The sequence below is a fragment of the Aethina tumida genome, chromosome 1 (genome assembly GCF_024364675.1).
Source record: "Aethina tumida isolate Nest 87 chromosome 1, icAetTumi1.1, whole genome shotgun sequence".
Lineage (NCBI taxonomy): Eukaryota > Metazoa > Arthropoda > Insecta > Coleoptera > Nitidulidae > Aethina > Aethina tumida.
Window position 1 is genome coordinate 77,352,250 of NC_065435.1, and position 22,854 is coordinate 77,375,103.

General features: G+C 33.4%; 1 protein-coding gene across 1 annotated transcript; it reads left to right on the forward strand.

Annotated features, from left to right (window-relative positions):
• The first annotated feature begins 2,196 nt into the window (after positions 1-2,196).
• On the forward strand, positions 2,197-5,157 carry LOC126264284 (uncharacterized). Its single transcript, XM_049961482.1, has 6 exons — positions 2,197-2,751; positions 2,801-3,063; positions 3,114-3,252; positions 3,309-3,804; positions 3,871-3,963; positions 4,019-5,157. Exons 1-6 carry the CDS (start codon positions 2,233-2,235, stop codon positions 5,119-5,121), a joined length of 2,613 nt encoding a protein of 870 aa, XP_049817439.1. The 5' UTR covers positions 2,197-2,232; the 3' UTR covers positions 5,122-5,157.
• The last annotated feature ends 17,697 nt before the right edge of the window (positions 5,158-22,854 follow it).

The window sequence follows — 22,854 nt, forward strand, 5'->3', positions numbered from 1 at the left end:
AAATGTATATTTTCAGTTTAAATTACTATAAGAAAATGTTTGTTAATTAAGGATTAAGCTACCCAATTCCTAATTGAAGTACGGTCAGCGACAGATCTGCAGTTACATGTCGAATTCAAAATTGCTTGCGGTGTATTGTTGCTCTCCTTCCTTTTTACCATTTTTTTTATAATTTTCATATAATAATTTATAATCATATATTTTAATGTTTAAATGTGTGTTCTTTTTATTTTTGTTGTTTATATAATGAATATATAATTTATTTTATTAAAATAGACATTTATTGCTTACTTATTGCTTAGAATGTTTTGTTTTTGTGAAATATACTCTTATTTTTGAATTTATGTGTTTTACTTAGATTATATATTTAACTTTTAATTACAAATACGATATGGTAAAAATTGTAACATTTTCGCACGATATTAATATATTCATAAATCATAATTTAGTAATTTTATAATAAGTATATTAGAAGTATGACAAAAATTAGAATACGAATTAAACAATAATAAATGTAACTATAAAGAATTATATACATTAATATCCGATTGGAGATATATAATGTGAACACAGCAATATTCTTAATTTGTCAAAAATTAATCGTGCGAGTCTATTGCAACAATTCATCTGAAAACATTTATTTACTGTGTTTTTAACACTTTCAATACAATGAAATGTCGTTCCTTATATCAAAAAATGCCTAGAGATGTCTATTTATCGATACAAATTAAATAACAAATTGTAGAAGAAAAGTCCTGGAATGGTGAAAAGCAGAGTAATTTTACTCTCCAATTACAATTTTGCAATCGATTCAAATTTGAACAATCGATTTCCAATTTTAATAGGAGGAATATACTGGAAAGAATTTTGTTTCAATTAATGAAAGGTATAATCCCAAGTACACTGGACTTACTATGAAGCGTGGTGGAGGAAGTGTTATGGTTGGGGATGCTTTTCTGGGTTTGACATCAGCGAGCTGGTTAAGATAGACGGGATTATGGATCGTTTCGTTTATCGTGACATTCTGGAGAATTATATGCTTCTATTTGCCGAAAATAAGATGAGTGTTTAAAGTAAACTTTCCAGCATGATAACGATCCGAAACACATGCTTAAGTTAATTAAATAATGGTTTGCTTCTCAAGAAGTACGTGTAATGTTTTGGAAAGCATAAAGCTCAGACCTCAATCCAATTGAAAAAATTGATAGTGTAGGTAGTGTTTTTGGAGCAATGGCAAAATTGAGCTGTTTACTCAAAAAATTTATTTCGATTTCTGTTAGGGGTTGTCCAGACAAATTAATTATTGTTCTTTCTTCTTGTTCACATGTTTGTGTCCATTCTAATTTTAAAAGAATGTTGTATTATTTGTTGTTCTATAGTTTAACCTAGTGATTCCAAAAGTGGGCGCCACCGAACCCTGGTGGACACATTAGCGATTTAAAAAATAAAATCTTGAAAAAGGAAAAACCACCAACAGTGAGTATTACTGCACATTATTGGAGCGATTGAAGTCCGAAATCGTTGCGAAACGGCCTCACATGAAGCAAAAAAAAAGGTTATTCCAAGACAATGCGCTGGCACACAAGAGCATCGATTTAAGGCTTCAATTGCTTCCCCATCCACCTTATTCGTCAGACTTAGCTCCATCCGGCTATTATCTCTTCCCACACCTCATGGTTCATCAATAAAAAATTCAGCTCGTGGAGGAGTATTTTGCAAACCTCCTGAAAAATTAATTTTCGGACAGGAGTCAAAAAGTTACTCCAAGGCAAGGTATTGAATAATAAAATCAAATTCTATAAAAAAAAGGCTACTCTACGAACTTTTTAGCCCAACTGTTACACCTTTCTTGACTATATTATACGAAACGGTAGAAGTATTAATACACATATCTTTTTCTTCAATTGTTATTAAATTGTGAATAAATTTCTTTCACGGAAATATGAGAAAAGAACAATTTTTGATATTTAAATTTGAGGGGCTATATTTTGTTTAGAAAAAATATCTTATCTTCATCGTTGAACGTGTTGTTAATAAATTATATTTATATACTTAGTTTGGCAGCCCACTGGATTTACTTCGTGAGTACTAACGAGTACTTAAAGTTGTATTATTGAAATAAACAATTAGACAAATCTTGACAACGTCAAATTTTAACAAGAAATATAATGGAAACACATTTTTGACGGACAAACTTCAAAACTGTTTAAATTGATTCAAAATTTTCAGAAAATGACCGCTGCAGAACCTTCGGCGAGTTTCACGACTAATCCGGATGAAGAAGTCCAGTGGGGGTGGGTCTATAGAGAAAAAACGAAGAGGGAGCGTGAAAGCCGAAAGCTCCCCACCAAAAAGGAATCCGTTGACTTGAAATGTCTCATCGAAAAATTCAAACAGAAATTAGCTTGTCCTGCAAAATGCAAGAACAAGTCCAAGACGAAAGCGCCGAAAAAGCCGAAAAAGATCGGAGTACTGGAACGCAGTACTATGTCGAAAAAACAATACTGGGATATGTTGTCTACGCCTCATCAGCCCGTTCAAAAGATCGACGAGAAGTGCGCGAAGAAAACCTGCAATTTGATGCCATGCCCGCCAAGAATTGTTTTAATGTCGATGCCTCCGAAAAGGGCATTGTGGGAGACATGGAAAAACTACCATAATGTTTTGTCCCCTCAGACTATTTTAAGAATTGACGACATGCTGCATACCGAACAGAATGTTAATCCGCAACAAGCATCGGTTTACTTCAAGGTAAGTTTTTTGATATCCATTTACAGATTTTTATAATTGAGGCTTGTAGTGTGCTGATAGAAAGAAACGCAGAAAACGCATGCTGAAAAAACTAAAAAAACTTAAGGCAAAGAAGAAAAAATTACGCGCGAAAAAGGAATGGGTGGTTAAACAAATAGAAAAAATCACATGCGCCATTCTCCTTTACATACACGATGCGCCATACTTCGACCTTAACTATAAACAATACCTCTTTTCCACTGGCATTCTTAATAGACTTCACGAAACAAAACAGTTGCCCAAAATCGATAGAAACACTAAAAATCCTTACAAGTAAGTATTATTTATTAACCATATTATTGTCGATTTATAGTCATTTACAGGAAAACCTTAATCGAAATATCGGATAAAACCGCGGTGTGGGTTGATGCTTTGATGCGATTTGTCGAAAACCAGTACGTGGAATCGGACAGTGATGTGCCCGAAGCAGAGGAATCTGAATTCACTTCGACGGTGGAAACGGTATAATTTCCTTTAAACGCAAGTATCTATAACTTAATGTTTTGTATGTATTGCAGACTATAGAAGAGGAAGAAGAAGGAGAAGAAGAGGGAGAAATGGAATCTGAAGTAATCGAGAAGGAAGAGGAGGAGGAGGAAGGAGAAGAGTTACCTTTATTCGAACAAGAAGAGGAGGAAGTCGAGTTCTTCGAAGGAGAGGATCAGTTACCATTATTTTCAGATGACGAAGGGGGTGAAGGCGGTGGTGACACTACTGATTACGAGGATACAGGACTTTCATTTATGGCGGAAGAAGATGAAGGCGATTACGAAGGGGCCGACGCTGAAGGTGACGAAGAAGGCTATGAAGCTGAAGAAACAGAGGAAGAGGAGGAACAGGAGGATGAAGGTCAAGAAGACGTTTTGGAAGAAGAGCAGGCAGCAGTGAACTTAGAGGAAGAGGTACTGGATACTATAGTCGAAACTGCTACAGACGTCGAAGAGGCTCCTGAAGCAGTTAATGAATCTGAACCTCCAGAAGGAGCAGGCGAAGAACCCCAACCACCTGCAGCAGGTATGTTAAATGTGTTAAGTGGAAGTTTTATAAAATTTATTATATATATTTATATTTATATCTCAGAACCGCCGAAAAAGAAACCGACGACTGCTAAAAAACCTCCAAGGAAGCCTCAGGCTGGAGGCGACACGGATGACGAGGAAAAGGCTCTTGAAAGTAATATAACATCAATTATATTTAAATATATTCACATTCTATAATTGTTTTTTAGTTTATGATGAAGCGGAGGGCGGAATTGGCCTGGGATTAGAAGGACCAGTATCTGAAGAACCCATGGACGTTGATGTGTTGTATGAAAAGTGTGGAATTCCAGGCGAAATTAAATCCCACAAACCTGTTAAGGTTTTAGAGCACCAGCCGGGAACAATTTGTTGCCTCTCTTTAAAGATCTGGGCGGTGTGGCTGATAGAAATCACTCACAACGCTCATAACTGGACTATGTGGATGGGTGAGACTATTAGAAAAGTGAGAAATTACGCGTCAATTGTACGAGGAGAAGTTAAAGACGAATCTGGAGACACTGCGATGTTGTACAAGGCTGACTGGAGAAAGTTTTGTAGGGAAACGAAAGCTTCGATAAACAAATGGAACGAATACAGCAAGCACGTACAACAACTTAATCAGGAAATTTCTGATGAGTTTAAAGATAAGAGAGTTGTGTGCTGTCCTAAGTGTTTACAAGATAACGCTATTAAAAACGTAGTTGCTGCTCATAAGACATTCAAGGCGTTAACTGACGCTATGGATAATGCGGCGTTTTGGCATTGTAATTTGGAAGAATTGATAGATAAGGCTACACCACTCTCAGAAGCAGCTGCAGATGAATGCCGCGAGTACGAAATGGATGACGCAATGCCTTCCATTGTAGACTTCCAAGAGGTATTTCAAAATATTTGTCAGGATGAAAGGCCGAGCGTGGGTTCAATTTACATATTGGAAGAACTGGATGTCCCGGGAGCAGCCTCTACCAAAACAGAAAGCAAGATCAAGCCGAAAAAAGGCAAAGGTAAAAAGGAAAGCAAAAAGGGTAAAGAAAAAGGGAAAAAGAGAGTTTCCATTGATGAAAAACCTCAAAAACCGGCAGAAGTGCCGGTGCCACCAAAAGATCCGCCGTGTCCACCGAGAGCTTCCACGAGCCTCGGACAAACTGAGGGCGAAAGAAGATGGTCGGACGGAGCTAGGGTTCATAAGAAACCGTGTACGTGCAGAAAGCAAAAGAGATCCGCTACTGCACCCGCCGAAACAGAAAACGTTTCCAGATTCGTTAACAAGCCGAAGGAGTGTCCGGTTACATGCAAAAAGAAGAGAAAGTGAAATGTTTGTGTTATAAATAAATTTGTTGAATGATGATTATTTGATTTATATTGCTAGTAATTAATTTAATTGATATCACATAAATGAGTTTTTTAATGGGTCATTGTATTGTTGCGGCCAACGCACAATAAACAAATAAGCGGGATTCCGGAGTGATCTAGACGCACCGCAACATGCGGACTTACCCGGTCTTATATATTTTGTATATAACATAATATGTGTTGGTTTGTAATTACTTTTAAAAGGATTTTAGTTTAGTTAGTCGTTTTAATTTTCCCATTTCCGAACTCGGTGAAAACAAAAACTGTTACAGTATGTACAATTTAAAATAATAAAAAACAATTTTGCCTGTATCAGAAAGACAATGCAGGTGAATCTATTTCTGCTTTCATTCCTACATTTGGATAGTTTGAACTGACAAATCTAAAGAAGAAAATGGAAAGTGAAATATTTAAAAGGAAGCTATTGAGTTATTGTGAAATGTTTTAGAATCTAGATTCTAGATTATTTAAAATTTTCTATTTTCTCATAACAACAGCAATTTGATTCTATAAAAGGAGCATATGGCACGACATGTTCTTCTAGAATATCCAAAACGTAATGCTCATCTTTAAGGTTTCCATTTATTACTACCAAGTCTGTACGTACTGTTAAAGAAATGCATCCCCACACCATAATGAAGCACAACAGAGGTGGTAAGGTGATATTTACGAAGTTATATTGAACATATCTTACATTTGGCCGTCAAAACACATGAACACGTCTATCTCATGTGTTCAGGCAAAATCTGGATTCATCTGTAAACAGAACTCGTTCCCAAACCGCCTCTACTCAATTGACGTCCTCTCTAGCAAAATTTAGCTGGGTTCTGCAGTGATCCACGGTTAAGGTCTGGCCTCGAGCAGGAACACGAGGTTTCAAATTATCTTCTCTAAGTCGTTGTCGAATAGTTTCAATACTTATTCTAAACTTTCCTACGTTTTCGAACTGAGACTGGAAACTTCTTGTAGTCACAAACCGTTGTCTGTTGAGTTGTATTACGATTTCTACCCTGACCCGGTCTCTTAGTATGGTCACCAATCTCCATGTGCCATTGTAACATATGAGGAATGGATGTATGGGATACACCAAACCTTTCGTCTATTCTGTGGTAACTCCAACCATCTTCCTCATCGAAAGTTAAATTTCTAGATTACCGTTGCAAAAATGAGTGGGATGTAAATCCTAACTGGCACAGTGAACAGGATAATTCGCAACTGAATTAGTGATTTATCTGTTTTATCTTCTTCCTTCTTATGTTGTCCTACTCTTATTTAATTATTAATGACTACTTCGGCGATGAAATTTAAACAGAATTAATAGCTGACTACTTTAAGACATAGAATTCTGTAACAAAATCCTCCAACAATTTCAAATAAATATTAAGGTTTTAAAGGAAAATAAATTTTCAGCAGTTTCTCATCAAAAATAATTACTTCTATAAATAATGTTTAAGTTTTTATGCAACAAATTACTGACAAAATTGAAATTAATTTACTTACGAAGGTTGTTCCTAAATATACGATGTAGATAATTTATTAAATAAATCATTTAAAAGGATTTAACTTATGTTGTTTTTTTTCAAATTAAGGGAGACGCTTATCAGAATGCTCATGAATAGAAACAAATTACAGTAAAAGTTCCTTATTCCAACACTCGCGGATTAAAAAAATGTGACCCAATTTCTGTATTCGCGAATAAAGATTTCTTTATTCGCGGATCTAAATCTGAACATCGGTACAATATCCTTTGTAAATGCGCCGTCAAATGGACTAATAAAAAAATAAAATAGTCCTTATTACAACTATGCCAAAAGTATGCTGTATTTTTTCAGCCTTTGACATAAGCCGCCTTCGCCGCGTTCGGTTGTTTATGAGAATTCAAATAAACACTTCCATCCTTTGGTAAGAGCCGCATTGCATATGCATTTGTAGTTTAATCTTTCCATTCGTTAAAAAAATTGTGATCGAGTAATTGATCAATAAAAAAATCCGAAGATAAAATAAGGTCGTTTGTAGCTTCAACTCCACTCTCAGCCAAAATGTGTGGCGTTATCATTATGGATAGTATCCCTCAAGTATCCCCTATAATCCTATATAAATATCTATATAATTATATTTACGGAACATACATACATACCCCGTGAATAAAGAGCTTTTACTGTACAAAAATATTTTGATCAAAAGTAAGGAGTTACTCGAAACCTCATTATTATTATTAATTAGTAATACAGAATTAAATAGTATATCGTTTCGAGTAAAGTGTAAATAGACGTTATAAATGAACAATATGGAATCTCAAAATCCCTTTCCCGACATCAGAAGTGGGATCTGACATGCATTAACAATGTGGCGTGCAATGATGGATATACAAAATAAAAATATGTTAGAACTGATTAAAGCAGTGAGACCAGTTTAACAAACTCAAAAAGTGTCGTTGCCAAAGTTTAACAAGTAACAACTGACAAGTTTGGAAGTGATCCGGTGTCTTGGTGTGCAGCAGTAGATATGTGTATGGAAGAAAATAGAGAGAAGAAAATACTAGAGGGAGTGCACTCATTATTGCACTTAGCCAAACACTTGAAGGGCGTGCTTCACAATGTTGATACAAATATGTTTCCCGGGCATTATCTGGTTACGGTTCAAAGGTTTATTTATTGAACGACACGAGGGAATTGATACCCCTGTTGCAACATTGTCGTTTGTTCTTAATAGTAAACCAAAAGAGGGCCTATTGTACTCGATTGGTGAGATCTTTTATAACCAGATGGAAGTCTCTAAATACTGAAGAAATTGTTGTAGCAACAGTTCTGGTTCATATTGCACATTTTGATACAAGATTGCGACGTATGTCTTTTACCACAAAGATTACAACAATGATTCAGTTGCAAAGTGAACTGAAAGCCCATTCATTTGGAAAAAGAAAGATACCAGAATTATCGGAAAATGGTGATGCCAAAAAATGGAAATCGTCTACGATCAAGTGTGGGAAACTTGGCCATAAAATCTTCGATTGCCGATTAAAAAGAGATGAAAATATGCCAGGAAATTCATGTGCCCAAGCCACCGTCGAGCGGAGGGATCCAGTCACCTGTTTCAAGTGTGGTGATGTTGGACATATTTCGACTAGATGTACCCAGAACAATGGAGCTGCGCAATCACGAAAGAAAGTGCAAAATGAAAAAAGAGTCGATGCTATATTTCTGGCTAACAGGCACATTAATTTAATCTGATAAGCTGTATTATTTCTATTTTGATTCAGGTGCAGAGTGTTCTCTCATTGTTGAGGAAACAGCTGCAAAATTTTCTGGAAAAAGAATAAATAACGTCGTCAAATTCAGGGGCATAGGAAATGCTACTATTAGCAGCACAATGCAAATATTGTCTCAAGTTTGTTTCATGTAGTGCCGAATCTTTGTTTAAAATATGATGTTATGATTGGTCGTGAGATTCTAAGTCAGGGATTTGAGATTACCATAACAAATAAAGACGTTAATGTTTCAAAAACTCTAGCTGTTAATTTTTGTAGTAAAAGCAAAAATAATATTGATACTGACGTAGTATTCTGAACGTTTTATAAACCATATTCTTCGTACACGCGAGTTAAATAAGTATATTTAACAGTTTAGATAAAACTTTATTTTATACAATTTACACTGTTCAATATAGATGCTTTATGTACAATAATTTCTACTAGACTGCCATCCACCCCCTTGGATGGGCCTATTTAAAATAGGGAATGTTTACGTTAACCCCATTAAGGGATACTCTTAATAAGTGAACGAAAACATTACCATGCCTAAACCACGAAGAGATAAGATAACTAACTATATACAAAACTATATCTAACATAAACACTAATACATTTAACTCCTCTCTTCTTAGAGAGGGCCTTAGAAGGAAAGAAAAAAAATATTATTATTATCTTATTTAAACATATATATATATAAATATATATATATATATATATATATATATATATATATATATATATATATATATATTCAGATTTGTTTACAAAACAAAATAGTCTAAATAGATGTGAGCCCGTTGCATCGGTCCATCGGTGAAGATGATGACGTAAGCTAACATACATATATATATTTATTTTTTTTAAGAGCCGTACATAATAATATTTACAATAATACATACATAATAATACCTATACAATAATATACTAATAATACATAATACATTACGATTATACTGTTTTGCGCTGCCTAGAACTCATGTATTGGTCGAAGGAACAGGGAATACAATTCTTGAATTAGAGTAGTATGAATCTACTAGGAATATAATAAATACTGTATTATACTGTAATATTTATGTGTTTTTTTTTTGTTTTTTGGTGTGAAAACTAATATTTTAACTGTTCGATTAACATGAATTTTAGGTAGTCTGGGAAGAGTATTTTTAAATTATCCGGTATATTTGAGATTTGCATTAGAATGGTATTGGTTAGACAGTGGTCTTCTTAGGTTGTTTTTGTTATAATTTGTATTGACTGTTTGTATTTTTTGTGCAAAATTTTCATTTACATTTACAACATAGGGTTTGAACTTGCTGGCAAGTTTGTTCCTGTGGTCAGTTTTGTGATAGACTATTGTACCAGGTGTATACTCCAGTGGTTCGTGTCTATTTTTATTAATATTGGTAATGTTCTTTGTTTTATCGGTAATTAATTTTTCTTTGATGTTTTTATATATTTCTTGAGTTAATTTATGTTTGAGAATATAATTATTCATCATTTTTTTGTTAATGTCAATGTCGAAAGGTGAGTTCGTTTTAAGGTGGCCGTTAATTAGATCGCTCGGTTTGTGTTTTGTTGCTGAATGGATGGTGTTTTTTCTTTTGTTTTTAATATTCGTAGGTGTTCAATTAGACTGGAGTGTAATCGTTCGATAGGACCATTTGAGGTGTGTGTGTGTGGGGTTGTGAAATGTATTTTAATTTGATGAAGATCCGTAAATTCTTTGAAAACTGTATTTTTAAATTCTGTGCCATTATCGCAGATAATAATTGATGGTGAATTATGATGGCTCATGAAAATAATAAGGGCTTTAATTATATTTATTCCGTTTGGGGAAGTTACCGGGTATGCTTGAGCATATTTTGAAAATGAGTCTACTATCGTCAAAAATTTTTGTGTGTTTGCTGAAAATATATCAATATGTACAATTTCGAATGGGTGAGACGCCGTAGGTGAAACATTGAGGATTTGTTTAGTGGGGTTTCGATCATATTTTAATGTTTGACAAATTTGACAGTTGTTTATGTACATTGAAATTGTATTAGTCATATTAGGCCAATAATACCGGTTTCGCAGTTGCATCGTTGTTTCATTGATACCGATGGTTTGTTTTACCTTCGTGGTATTTTTGAATAATGTGTGTTTGTTCATGATCATCTTCGACGTCTTGTAAGATTTCGTTACAAATGACTAACTTAAGAGCGGAATTTCTGAAGTTAGATTGTAGTGTACAATTTAATAGATTGAAGTACTCTTTTTGATTTATTAAAATTGCAAAGGTTTTGTTACTGGTCGTAAGTTCTTTAAATATTTTTATTATATCTTGCTCAAAATTTATTTTTGTAACTTCGATGGTTGTTCGATTTTTGTTGTCTAATAGTTTTTTCAAGACAGGTTTCTTTGGGTTTTGTAACACTACATTGATAATAATTTGATCTTTGAACATATCTAAGGGCTTTTCTGAAATTGGGATATTTAGAATAGGATTCTCTAAGCTCGTGTGGACGGTTGCATTATCGTTAATTTCTAAATTGTCTTTTAGTTGAGCATTTTCTAGTGTTTCTAGGATTTCGTCTAGGTCTTCGACATCTGACATTTCGGGGGCATTTGCCAGAATAGATTCTAGTTCTGCCATTGGATCAAGTTCGTTATTGTGCATATTACATTCGGTGATTTTTATTCTGGAGAGTGCATCAGCATTAGTGTTCGATGAACCTTTTTTGTATATAATTTCGTAATTATATTCATCCAATTTAAGACGCCAACGGGTGAGTCGTGAATTAGGATCTTTGACTGAAAATAACCAATGTAATGGTTTATGATCCGAAAAAATTTTAAATTTTTGACCGTACAGGTAAGGGCGGAAGTACTTTGTTGCCCAAACTATTGCCAACAATTCGCGCTCAATGGAGCTATAATTACATTCAGCTTCATTAAGCGTTCTAGACGCATATGCAATGGGTTTATCTTTGCCAGGCTCTCCTTGTGACAGAACGGCGCCTATTGCGAAATTGCTCGCGTCTGTTGTCAAATTGAAGGTTTTTGTGAAATCTGGATATTGAAGGATTGGGTCGTTCATTAACAGTTCTTTACAATTATTAAAACAATTTTTGCATTTTTCTTTAATAGTTTGGTCATTGGTTTGGTCAAATGTGAGAAGTTGGGAATGAAGCGCCTGTAGTAACCTAAAAGTCCACGGAAGCTTTTTATTTCTTTACTAGTTTTGGGAATTGGAAATTTTTTTATTGCGATTATTTTGTCTGGATTTGGTTTAATACCTTCTTTTGTAATTATATGCCCTAAGAATGATGTTTCTTTTTTTAAGAATTCGCGTTTGTCTAGTTGAATTTGAAAGTGTGCCTTGCGTAGCTTACTGAACACTAGTTCAAGATTGTTAATGTGTTCTTGAAGGGAGTTTGAGAAAACGATAATATCGTCTAGGTACACAAGACAATCAATTCTCTCAGGATATTGTCCATAACTCGTTGGAAAGTCGCCGGGGCGTTCTTTAGACCGAAAGGCATGCGGACGTATTCGTAATGGCCGTTTTCGGTATTAAAAGCCGTTTTTTGTATATCGTCGGGGTGCATTTCGATTTGATGGAAACCGCTGGCTAAATCTAGAGTGGAGAAATAATTGCAACGTCCTAGTTTGTCCAGGACATCATTTATGTTTGGTATTGGATATTTATCATCTATTGTTTTTTCATTTAATTTGCGATAATCCACAACTATTCGCCATTTTTTCTTTCCAGAAGCGTCTGATTTTTTAGGTACTACCCAAATAGGGGCGGACCAAGGAGAGTGGCTAGGACGGATTATGCCCTGCTCTAACATATTGTTAATTTGATTCTTTACCTCCTGGCGATGTACGAAGGGATATCTTGTATGTTTTAGTAAAAACAGGTATTTCGTCTGTAGTACGAATCCTGTGTGTAATTTGATTGCTGAAGGTTAGACTATCATCTGGTTTAAAGAAGACGTCTTTATATTTTGTGCAGAGTTTGATGATTTCTTTTTTTTTCTTCTGAATTTAGATGATCAGTTCTAATAATTTCGGAAATATTTCTTAGTTTAGTTTCTTTTGCTGTTATATGAAAATTATACAGCTCGAAATTATTGTCTGCTTTGTAGGCTTTTAGCGGGTAAAGTAAGGAAAAATTAATTTCGTCATCTGATACATTTGAAATTTCTATAAGTGCTTTACCATTTTTAGCTGTCGTTAATATTTCAGGAATTTTGCAATTTTGAATTGTTTGTTTTGGAATTAATATATTACCTTCGGAGATTGTTGTAGGCACTTGTAATGTTATTGTGGTGTTACCGGGAATAAGTTTTTGAATTAATATGTTATTACTAGTCTGTAGATAAAGAATTTTATTATTTGATTTTGGGGTGCTTAGAATGTTATTAGGAATATCTAGTTTTATTTGTAGGATTTGCATGTTATCTACTCCTATTAGACTGTCAAAAATTTCGTGAAATTTAAATAAATGAAATGTTATCACCTCGTTACTATTAAATTCTGGAAATGCCTTTATTTGCTTGACCTCATCGTGTTTGGATGATGCAAATGCTGTTGTAACAATAAATGGTTCTTTAATTATTTTGTGAGGGTAATATTTATGAGCGATTAAAGGATTAAGAAAAGATTTTGTAGAGCCTGTGTCGATAAGTAATTTTAATTGAGTTTTTTTTTAAGTTTTTTTCCGTTGGGATTTGTGTGGAATTCAATTACTTTGTCGGTTTTGAATATTGGTCGTCCCGAAAATTTTCATAATAAGGACTCTCTTCGTTAAATTCGTAAGTAGTCTCGTTTTGATTGGTTTTAGTGTCGACTGGATTATTGTTTTCTAAGTTATAGAGCTCTTCAAACTGAAATTTAGGTGACTGATTTTGACGAGAATTGATTGTTTTGACTCTAACGTGGGATACACCACTCATTGGTGTAGGCTGTTGGGTTCTGTTTTGTCTAATTCGAAAATTTACAGGGTTACGGGAAAAGTTTTGTTGTCTGTTGGGGACGCCTTGACCATGCTGGCGATTTTGGGAACCTTGGGAAAAATTTTGATTGAGTGGTCTATTATAATTTGTTTGATTTTGGGAACCTTGGGAAAAATTTTGATTGGGTGGTCTATTATAATTTGTTTGAACTTGAGAAGCATAGTAATTGAATTTTTCTTCGCTTTTTACGAATTCAAGAGCTTCTAACATATTTCTTGGGCTTTTTACCCTTAACATTGAAGCTAATATAGTCGGTTTTACATTTGCTTGGAATACCGTTAGGGCGCTTTGGTTAAAATGTTCTAATTTCATGTGTCGCATTTCTGGATTCGGTTCGTTTAGGGTTACATAATTATTAAAAATATTGCATAATTCGTAAATTTTATTGTAATAATCCGAAGCGGTTTCGCTGCGGCTTTCCCGTAACTGGTGAAGATCGTACAACAAACTATGGTTATTTCTAATATCGCCAAAGTGTCTAATCAATTCCGTTCTAATTTGTGTAATCGTAGTTGCGTTTGAGTTTTCAATAACTGCGAGGGCTGGGCTTCGTAGTTTATTAGTAATAGAAGCGGTGATGTAGTCGTTTACTAAACTTTCGGGGTCCTTAATATAATAAAATTTGTTAACTACTTTTTCCAGTCTCCCAATAAAAAATCGAAGTTTGGACGAATCACTATCAAAGGTAGGAATGGTATCCATCATGTCTTTAATTGTAATTTGAGCCATTTTGATTTATTTGTTTGTTTTTACTAGTTAATAAATTTAATTTTGAAATTAATATCGAATTCTAGCAGTTTTTAGTACTCTAATTCTGAATTGCTTCAATTTCAATTCTTTAAAATGTTAATGGGAAAAACATGAGTTACTTACATAAAATTTATAATTTTATCCCCGTTGCGTGGACTTCTCCTCGATGGACGTAGTTCAGCGTGTGGGATGGTTTAATTTGTGGTTTCCTTCTGGTTTCTCCGCGATGGACGTAACTAGTTGGGAGTTCCACTTGTTTGATTTCCTGAATCTCTTCTTACTGGTTTCTCCACGATGGACTTAACTCAGTTGGATTCTCGTAGATTCTTCTTGTTGTGTTGCATCTATGTGTTGCTCTGGATTTCTTCGATGGATGGTCCTCGGCTGATTGTGTTTAATTGTAGCATTTGTTCCTTAGATTTTCCTTAATGGATGCCTCTTCGGAATGTGGTTCTTTCACTTCCAAACGATTGAAATCGACGTGCTAGTTTCACTGAAGTGAACCGTACGACTGCGCCAGTTAAATAAGTATATTTAACAGTTTAGATAAAACTTTATTTTATACAATTTACACTGTTCAATATAGATGCTTTATGTACAATAATTTCTACTAGACTGCCATCCACCCCCTTGGATGGGCCTATTTAAAATAGGGAATGTTTACGTTAACCCCATTAAGGGATACTCTTTATAAGTGGACGAAAACATTCCCATGCCTAAACCACGAAGAGATAAGATAACTAACTATATACAAAACTATATCTAACATAAACACTAATATAAACACTAATGTGTCGATTATCGTGAATTAAACGCTAATACAGTCTGACAAATTTCTGTTGTGACTTATTTCTGATCAAATAGCTAAATTAAACGGTGGTAATTATTTTACTTGCATAGACATGGACAGCGAATTTTATCAAATTCCTGTTCACGAAGATTCTGCAGAACGTACAACTTTTGTTACTCTTATTTGGCGATCTTGCTTACTCATACCTAATAGTTTATATGGATGATATCTTGATAGTTGGAAATACATTTGAATAGTCAGTCGAACGTTTGAAAGGCCATGAGACGATAAATATACCGAATCGGCCCCAGAAAGAGATCGGGCTCATAATTTCAGGGAATCTTAATACTAATAAGATACTTCGATAGTGCGAGTTTCAGGTCTTTATCTATAACCGCTTCTGAGTAAATCGAAAATACTGAAAATTCGGAAAAATTAATTTTCTCAGCGCTGTGTGAATCGATTGATCTAGATGCCGGATATGTTTTGGGAGACGATGGTAGCTTTTCGGAAAAAAAATGAGAGCTATATCGGTTCACAAGGACCTTAAAAAAAATGAGTTTATTTTCTTAATTTCAATTTTTAACCATCTTGCGATTACGACACAATTATGAAACTATTTTTTTTTTAATTCCTCGTCCAATTTCCGATGAATATATGAGCTTTTGGAATTTTTAAAAACGGTACGCCATATTGAACAAAAATAAAATGCCTTTCTTGGTAACAGAGGTATTGGATGGTCATTGATATACTTTGAAGTCGTTAAGTAGTATGTGCATGAGAATTTGCGGGAAATGCCAGAAAGTTATATTCCAGGTGAAGGCGTTGAAAGAGACGTCATAGGTTGTGAAGGAGTTGAAAGAGACGACATAGATTGTGAAGGCGTTGAAAGAGATGTCAGTATGTAGAATCCCAGTAGTGAGACTGTGGATTGTCTGTGTGCAAAACTAGTTGGTTTTGATTATGGCGCAGCGGGCAGCGGCAATGTAGAGACGTTGTGTGTTGTGTTTACTTGGGAATATAAACAAAGGCATTTGAATTATTATCAATGTTCATGTTTGAATGTTTTGAAATCGATCAAAACAGTATCTGTGTTGAGTGGAATTGAGTGCTTGTTTTGGGAAAGAGTTTATTGTAAAACATGTAATGATTATTTTATGAGCGTCTTGTACCAAATGTTTGTTTGATATTTTAGAAGCATACGAGAATATATATATATATATATATATATATATATATATATATATATATATATATATATATATATATATATATATATATATATATATATTCTAAATCATCTATTTTTAAAATACTATTATGAATAACGTTCAGCCTTGAGAATGTTATTGCATTCTCCAGGTCTTCCAGGATACTAAAGATTTGAATTAGGATAGTATTAATTTGATCTATTACGTCTTTGGCTATATAGTATTCCTTGAAATCGAAAGCTAATTTGTTTACTTCTGAATTTATTTTTATTATCTTTTCTGCTAAAGATTTATCATTGTTTTTTATGAGAGAAATAGTTCTATTGTAGTCTTCTATGATTTTCGTTGAAAGAGAAATTTGGCTATTTAAGGTTTCTGACAATTTGTTTTCATTATTGTTTAAAATTTAGATGGCTTTGTCATAACGTATAAATTTTGTTTTTACTGAATTTAAGAGATATTGAGTGGATTTAATGGTTGCGTTTAAATTTTTTGTAAAAGTCGCATATTTTGTTAATAATATTTTTTGTGTAAATGCGAATTGTCTATCTATAGTTTTGATTTCTTGGAGAATTTCATCAAGTTCGAAAAAATGTATAAAAGAGTGTTTTGTAATTTCAACCTTAGCTAGACCTAGCTTGAATGGAAATAGACCAGGATTGTGTTGTAGATTGTCTATAATGATATCTTGAGTTTCCGATGATTGGATCAGAAGAAGTAGAGGCAGAAGCACCATTACCATAACCATTTTCCTGTGAAAGTACAATTTGATTAGACAGTGGTCTTCTCAAGTTGTTCTTACTATAATTGGTATTGCTTGTTTGTATTTTTTGGGCCAAATTCGTGTTTACAATACGGGGTTTAAACCTATTTGCGAGTTTATTCCTATGGTCTGTTTTATGGTAGGCTAAAGTGCCAGGAGTGTATTCTATTGGTTCGTGTCTATCTTTATTTATGTTTGTTATAGTTTTAGTTTTGTCGTTTATTAATTTTGTTCTGATATTCTTATAAATTTCTACTGTCAACTCTTTGTGTTTAAGAACGAAAAGTTATTCATTATTGTTTTTTTAATATCGACACCGAACGTGAGTTTGTTTTAAGGTGGCTATTTATTATGTTGCTCGGTTTGTGTTTTGTTGCTGAATGAATGCTATTTTATAACCAAGAATGGCTAAGGGCATCAAATCTAGGATAGTTTGATCTTTATTTTTCAATTTTAGGATTCGCATGTGTTCGATTAGGCTGGAATATTAGATGTACATCTAATATTATGTGTGTGTGAGGTGGTGAAGTGGATTTTAATTTGGTGGTACTCTCTGAAATCTTTCTTAAAAAGCGGTTCTGTTGTCGCAAACAATTAACAGGGATGAGTTGTGGTGACGCATGAACATAGTGATGACTTTCACTTTTATCCCGTTTGATGAAACTAAGGGATATGCTTGTGCATATTACAAAAACGAATCTATTATTGTTAAAAATTTCTGTTATTTGCTGAAAAAATGTCAATGTGAATAATTTCGAAAGGATAAGCTGCTGTAGGTGTGACATTAAGTATTAAGCAATGATTAAGACAGAACTGAAGTAAGGGATGAAAATACAATAATATATATACAGGCCTTATCTCAATTTATGACTTTATATAATACAGGCCTTATCTAAAAACTTAAGTGCTGCTTAAGTGGAGAAATGATAGATGAGTTAGAAATTGATTGTCGCGGTCCACGGACACACTTTCGTTTTGTCGATATCATTATTGTTAATTAGTGATACAGAATTAAATAGTGTATCGTTTCGAGTAAAGTGTAAGTAAATTTTATAAATGAACAATATGGAATCTCAAAATCCTGACCTATTCCCGACATATACAATTAAAAAATGAAACTTATATGAATTTTTATAGTAAAATTTTAACAGCTCATAACGAATCTGTTTCTTTGAATATTACTGGTGAAAATTATTTGACGTACAAAAGACATAACTATGATAAATTAACTTAAATCGGTGTTTTAGAACCCTGTAGGAGTTATCTAAATAATTTTCGATTACTAACAATTAAATGTCTGAAGGAACGTAAATTTTCTAATAATCGAAAACAACATTAGTGGTATTCAGAATTTATTCGTCTTTTGAAACTCGAACTATATCTCCAAATCCACAACAAAATCAATTATTCTCCAGATAAATAAAAATATAACTCCTCTCAATTTTTCAATTTCAACGTCTTTAATTTAATTCTCAATATCAGTGATTCAATTCACTTCACAATTTCGAAAGCAAAATTGAATGTCGAAGTTCTAACATATATCTCAACCATGAACGGGAACGGGCCGTCTAGAACGTGTCGTGTAACCGGCTCTTTAATTCCCTGCAAGGAACCTACATAAGACTAGTGAGATCGTCCCTTGGTGTCCTATACTATATTCGAAACAGACAAGTCTGTTTTGAATACAAAATTTCCACTTTTCCAGAGGTGCGCTGCAAGTATGCCCTTAACCTACGGAAATCCATTTTTCACCACTCCAACCCGGAGATTGCATGTAACCCCGAGAATCTGGCAGATACATAAGGCCATGTCTTTTGACTGTCTAAACCTTAAGCGTCTCTTTGGGACATCTTTGGCTATGATCTTCGGATCGGTACCCGGAGAGAGCTTTATAGTAGGTAAGAGTCCGACACTGCTTCCGAATTCCATTTAGGAGGCGCCCATTAGATTTTCCCCTCTTTGATCCAATAAAAAAATCTTTTAAAAAATATTAAAATTATTTATACAAAAAATCTTTGGTTATCATCAGTTTAGGTATGTTTATTGTCAGAATCTACTGTATATTACACTTCAACGAAATTGGAATAACCAACTTATGTTGATTCATTTGCAAGTTATCGACTGTCATTAAAAATATGATGGTCTAATAGTCGACTTAATGAAATTAGATTACTCGAATTGATTATGAATTTTGTAATTATATTGTAACAATAGAATTCCTTTGTTTTACGACTTAAAACGACAGTAGATAGTAGTATTAACATGAGTAACCACATTAAAATTTCAATGAATATTCGGAATGGTGAAGTTATTCTACCGTCTAAAAATTTTCCTGGAACAGTTTATTATTTTTGAATGTATTGCAACTGCTAAAGATGGTTGGTATATTACCTTTAGAAGAAAGTTTAAAAATTGTCATTAACTGTACTGGAAGAATTAGGGTAACATCTTTTACTGATCATAATGAAATAATAACTCCAGTTAATTCTGACAAGCATATCTTTAACTTTATTTTAGAACATATTAGAACAAGTCATAATTAGTGAAAAAATAATAGAAATTATAAAACTAATTATAAAACTTATTAAAAAATATTTGGACATTTTCTTTTAAAATTAAATTCGAACGAAAATATAAACGTATACGTAAATATATACGAGGTATGGTAATATTGGCATACCTTATTAAAAATGGTACTGTCCACACAATATTTCGGTGAAAATTGTGTGGGACATGAATTTTAAAATACGAGAGTTAACTATCCAAATTAAGATTGGCTCATTGAAAGATTTCATTCAACTATAATATAAAAATTAATAATATTAAAATTTAAAAACCTTAAAGAAATGCCTGCTAAGCTTATGACTTCTGCAGTAATAATAGAAATTAATATACTGGATTTTCTTCTGTTGCTTTGTTATATGAACCACATAACAGTTCCCCCGAAATCGACTTGAATGTTACAGTATTTGAACAATACAATAAAAAACAAAAAAAAAAACATTTTATGAACAACTTTACCTAAAAAATAAGCAAAAAGCAAAATCGATATTAAATATTAGGCGTTGTGGTCTGAAAAGTTTCCGATCTCAACCCAAAAATGGCGTCAATAAAACTAGTGAATGTAGTTCTGCAACTTTTGATAGTTATTCACCAAAGTTTAGGCAATTTTGAATGCACAGTTTTTAATTGACAGTCATTTGAGTGAGTCGATGTGAGTGTTTTTGTGAAAATGGGAAAAATTGAGTATCGAGCTGTTAATAAATTTTTGTTTTTGAAAGGCAATACGCCTACGCAAATTAAAGATGTGTTGGGCAGCAGCACAGTGAAATTTGGGCATGAACGTTCAAGACGTCCAAAAACTGCAACTACTGACGATAACATTGCTAAAGTTCACTAAATAGTGTTAAACGACCGCCGAACTAAAGTGAGAGATATAACAGAGATAATGAAAATGTCCAAAGGACGTGTCAGTCACATATTAAATCAAGATTTAGACATGAGAAAGCTGTCGGCGCGTTGGGTATCGCGTTTGCTCACGTTAGACCAAAAACGTCTTCGAATGAACGAACATTTCCAATGCTCTGTTGGCGCAAAAATACAGTCAAAACAGTGGTCTGGAAAGGGGGAACCGGCTCCATAAACTGTTTTTTTCGGAGGGGAAAGTGATGGCGACTATTTTTTGGGATAGTCATGGAGTTATCTTAATTAATTATCTTCAAAAAAGAAAAAATATTACAGGAGCATACTACGCATCATTACTTGACAAGCTGAAGGCAGAAATTGCGGAATAACTGCCACATTTGTAGAAAAAGAATATCGTATTTTACCAAGACAACCGCCGTCAATTTTTATTCTTCGTTATTGGAAACTAATGAATACCAATCCAATTCAACGTTTATCGAAGTAGTACCACTGTTTTCTGGCAGTAAATTAATCACATTTTCATCAAAATCGATCAATATCTTTTATTTTTTTTTATGAATTATTGGAGTAATAGTCCCATCTTCGAAAACGTATTTTTTTGATCATAATTAATTAATAGCAGCTATTATATCTGCTCTTCTACTGACTCTTATACTTCACACCACAAGCATTTTACATATTCGGTATTTTGAAGAGGAGAAATCGTTAATAATCTTAGAAACCTACTTCCATTGATATTTAATGAGGGTTATTTGGTTTTCATATGTTGATTTAAATTTTCCATATATTCATTTTTTGTAAATAAATCCTTATAGCTTAAAAATTCAAAATGAAATCATATGTCGCTTCTTTTAGGACTATTATTTAAAAATAAATAATTAACATTTTACAAAGTTAAAAATAAACAATGATAAAAATAATCTTATTATGAAGAAGCAGAACACATTTTCTATTGACCAGCATGAAAAATAAATAGAAATTAAAAAGAGCTTAAAAGTTTTCATATAATATATAATTATTTTTTCCGTATTTAATATTCATCACAGAAAATTCAATACTCGAACTTATCTTATCTTATCTCTTTTACTATTCTGACGCAGTATATATTAACATTTGTTTTCAAAAACAAAACGAAAAGAAAACTTTTCGAATCAGTGATCAAATCATTTAATTGATTTTAGAGATTCGATTTTTTGACCTGATTCCTGAAAAAGGGACAACTATTTTTAAATTATTTCGTTTCGAAAAATTGACTGGTATTTTGTTTTCTCTGTACTATTACGTGCTTAATTGTTCTACCAGATTTGGACAGCTTAATCTGACATCGTTTTTGTTCGTTGAATCATGCAGATCACGATAAATTGTTGTACTTATTTTTAGAAGAAAATAAACACATTAGAAGAAGAGTTTATAAATCTCAAATACAGCTTTCCATGTAGGGAAAGGGGAGGCATAACGGGGATGCGAAGCACAACGGGGCCACCAACTCGTACAAGTAACTACACATACTAGACGTGTGTTGTTGATGCTAATAAAGGGCCATTTTTCATCAGTCTTCAGTCTGACAGCGACTGTCGACTAGATGCGCTGCAAGGCATAAGGGAGCATGGGGCACAATGGGGTTCCCTGTCTGCTGTAACTGGCATCCTCAGAATGCTCATCTGTTGTTCATTTGATAATAAAAATTATTTATTATTTTATATATTTTATAATTATTTTAATTATTAATAAAGAATGGTACGAACGTCCAAAAAGAAAAGTTCGAGAGACATACAAGGAAGTGTTCAAATGATCCTAGGGTGAAAAAAACTCTAAGAAACAGGAGACTCAAAAAGCTCACTCTGATGTAGAAAATGTAGGTGAGATTACGCTATGCCTGTATTGCGTTGATCTGAACCACAGTTCAGTAAGAGCCTACCAACTATGCGATCGTTAGGCTCTTATAACCTGTGCTGGTGTTGACGAAAAAACAGAAGAAATCCACTTCTGCTTATTCTGTGAGACAAAATTATCATGTACCCCGTAGTATACTAGCCCTACCCTGGGACAGGATGGGGTTTTCATGAGAATTTCCTAAAATTGCAATTAAACATTATTTAATTAGTTACTCTTATATCTCTACCAAATAAGAATTTAATATATAACCAAAGTGATATCCGTCTAAAAACTTTTACCGATGGACTGATGCGACGTGCTTATCTATTTTGACTATCTTCTTTTCTAAACAAATCCTTCAAATTTGTTTACATTTGATCATCGAAAGTATAAACGGGGTAGTTTTTAAGAAAGAACCAAGCCAATTAAGCTTTAGATGTCGAGGGTTAATGTATGTTTATTGTAATAAAGCGTATTATTGTAAATTTGGTGTTTTAATCAAAGTAAAAAGACAGATTAACAGTCGCCAATTTATCATAAATAAAACTAAAACTGATAAAATAACACTACTTACATTGATTATTCAATTTTTCAAGTATTTTCTAAAACCTAACTATAAAATTAGAC

Excerpts from the sequence above, each read along its gene's own strand:
- LOC126264284 (XM_049961482.1), top strand. The coding sequence starts at position 2,233 with ATGACCGCTGCAGAACCTTCGGCGAGTTTCACGACTAATCCGGATGAA. Across the intron at positions 3,064-3,113 it reads AACACTAAAAATCCTTACAA|GAAAACCTTAATCGAAATAT; the intron begins GTAAGTATTATT and ends AGTCATTTACAG. Across the intron at positions 3,964-4,018 it reads CGAGGAAAAGGCTCTTGAAA|TTTATGATGAAGCGGAGGGC; the intron begins GTAATATAACAT and ends ATTGTTTTTTAG.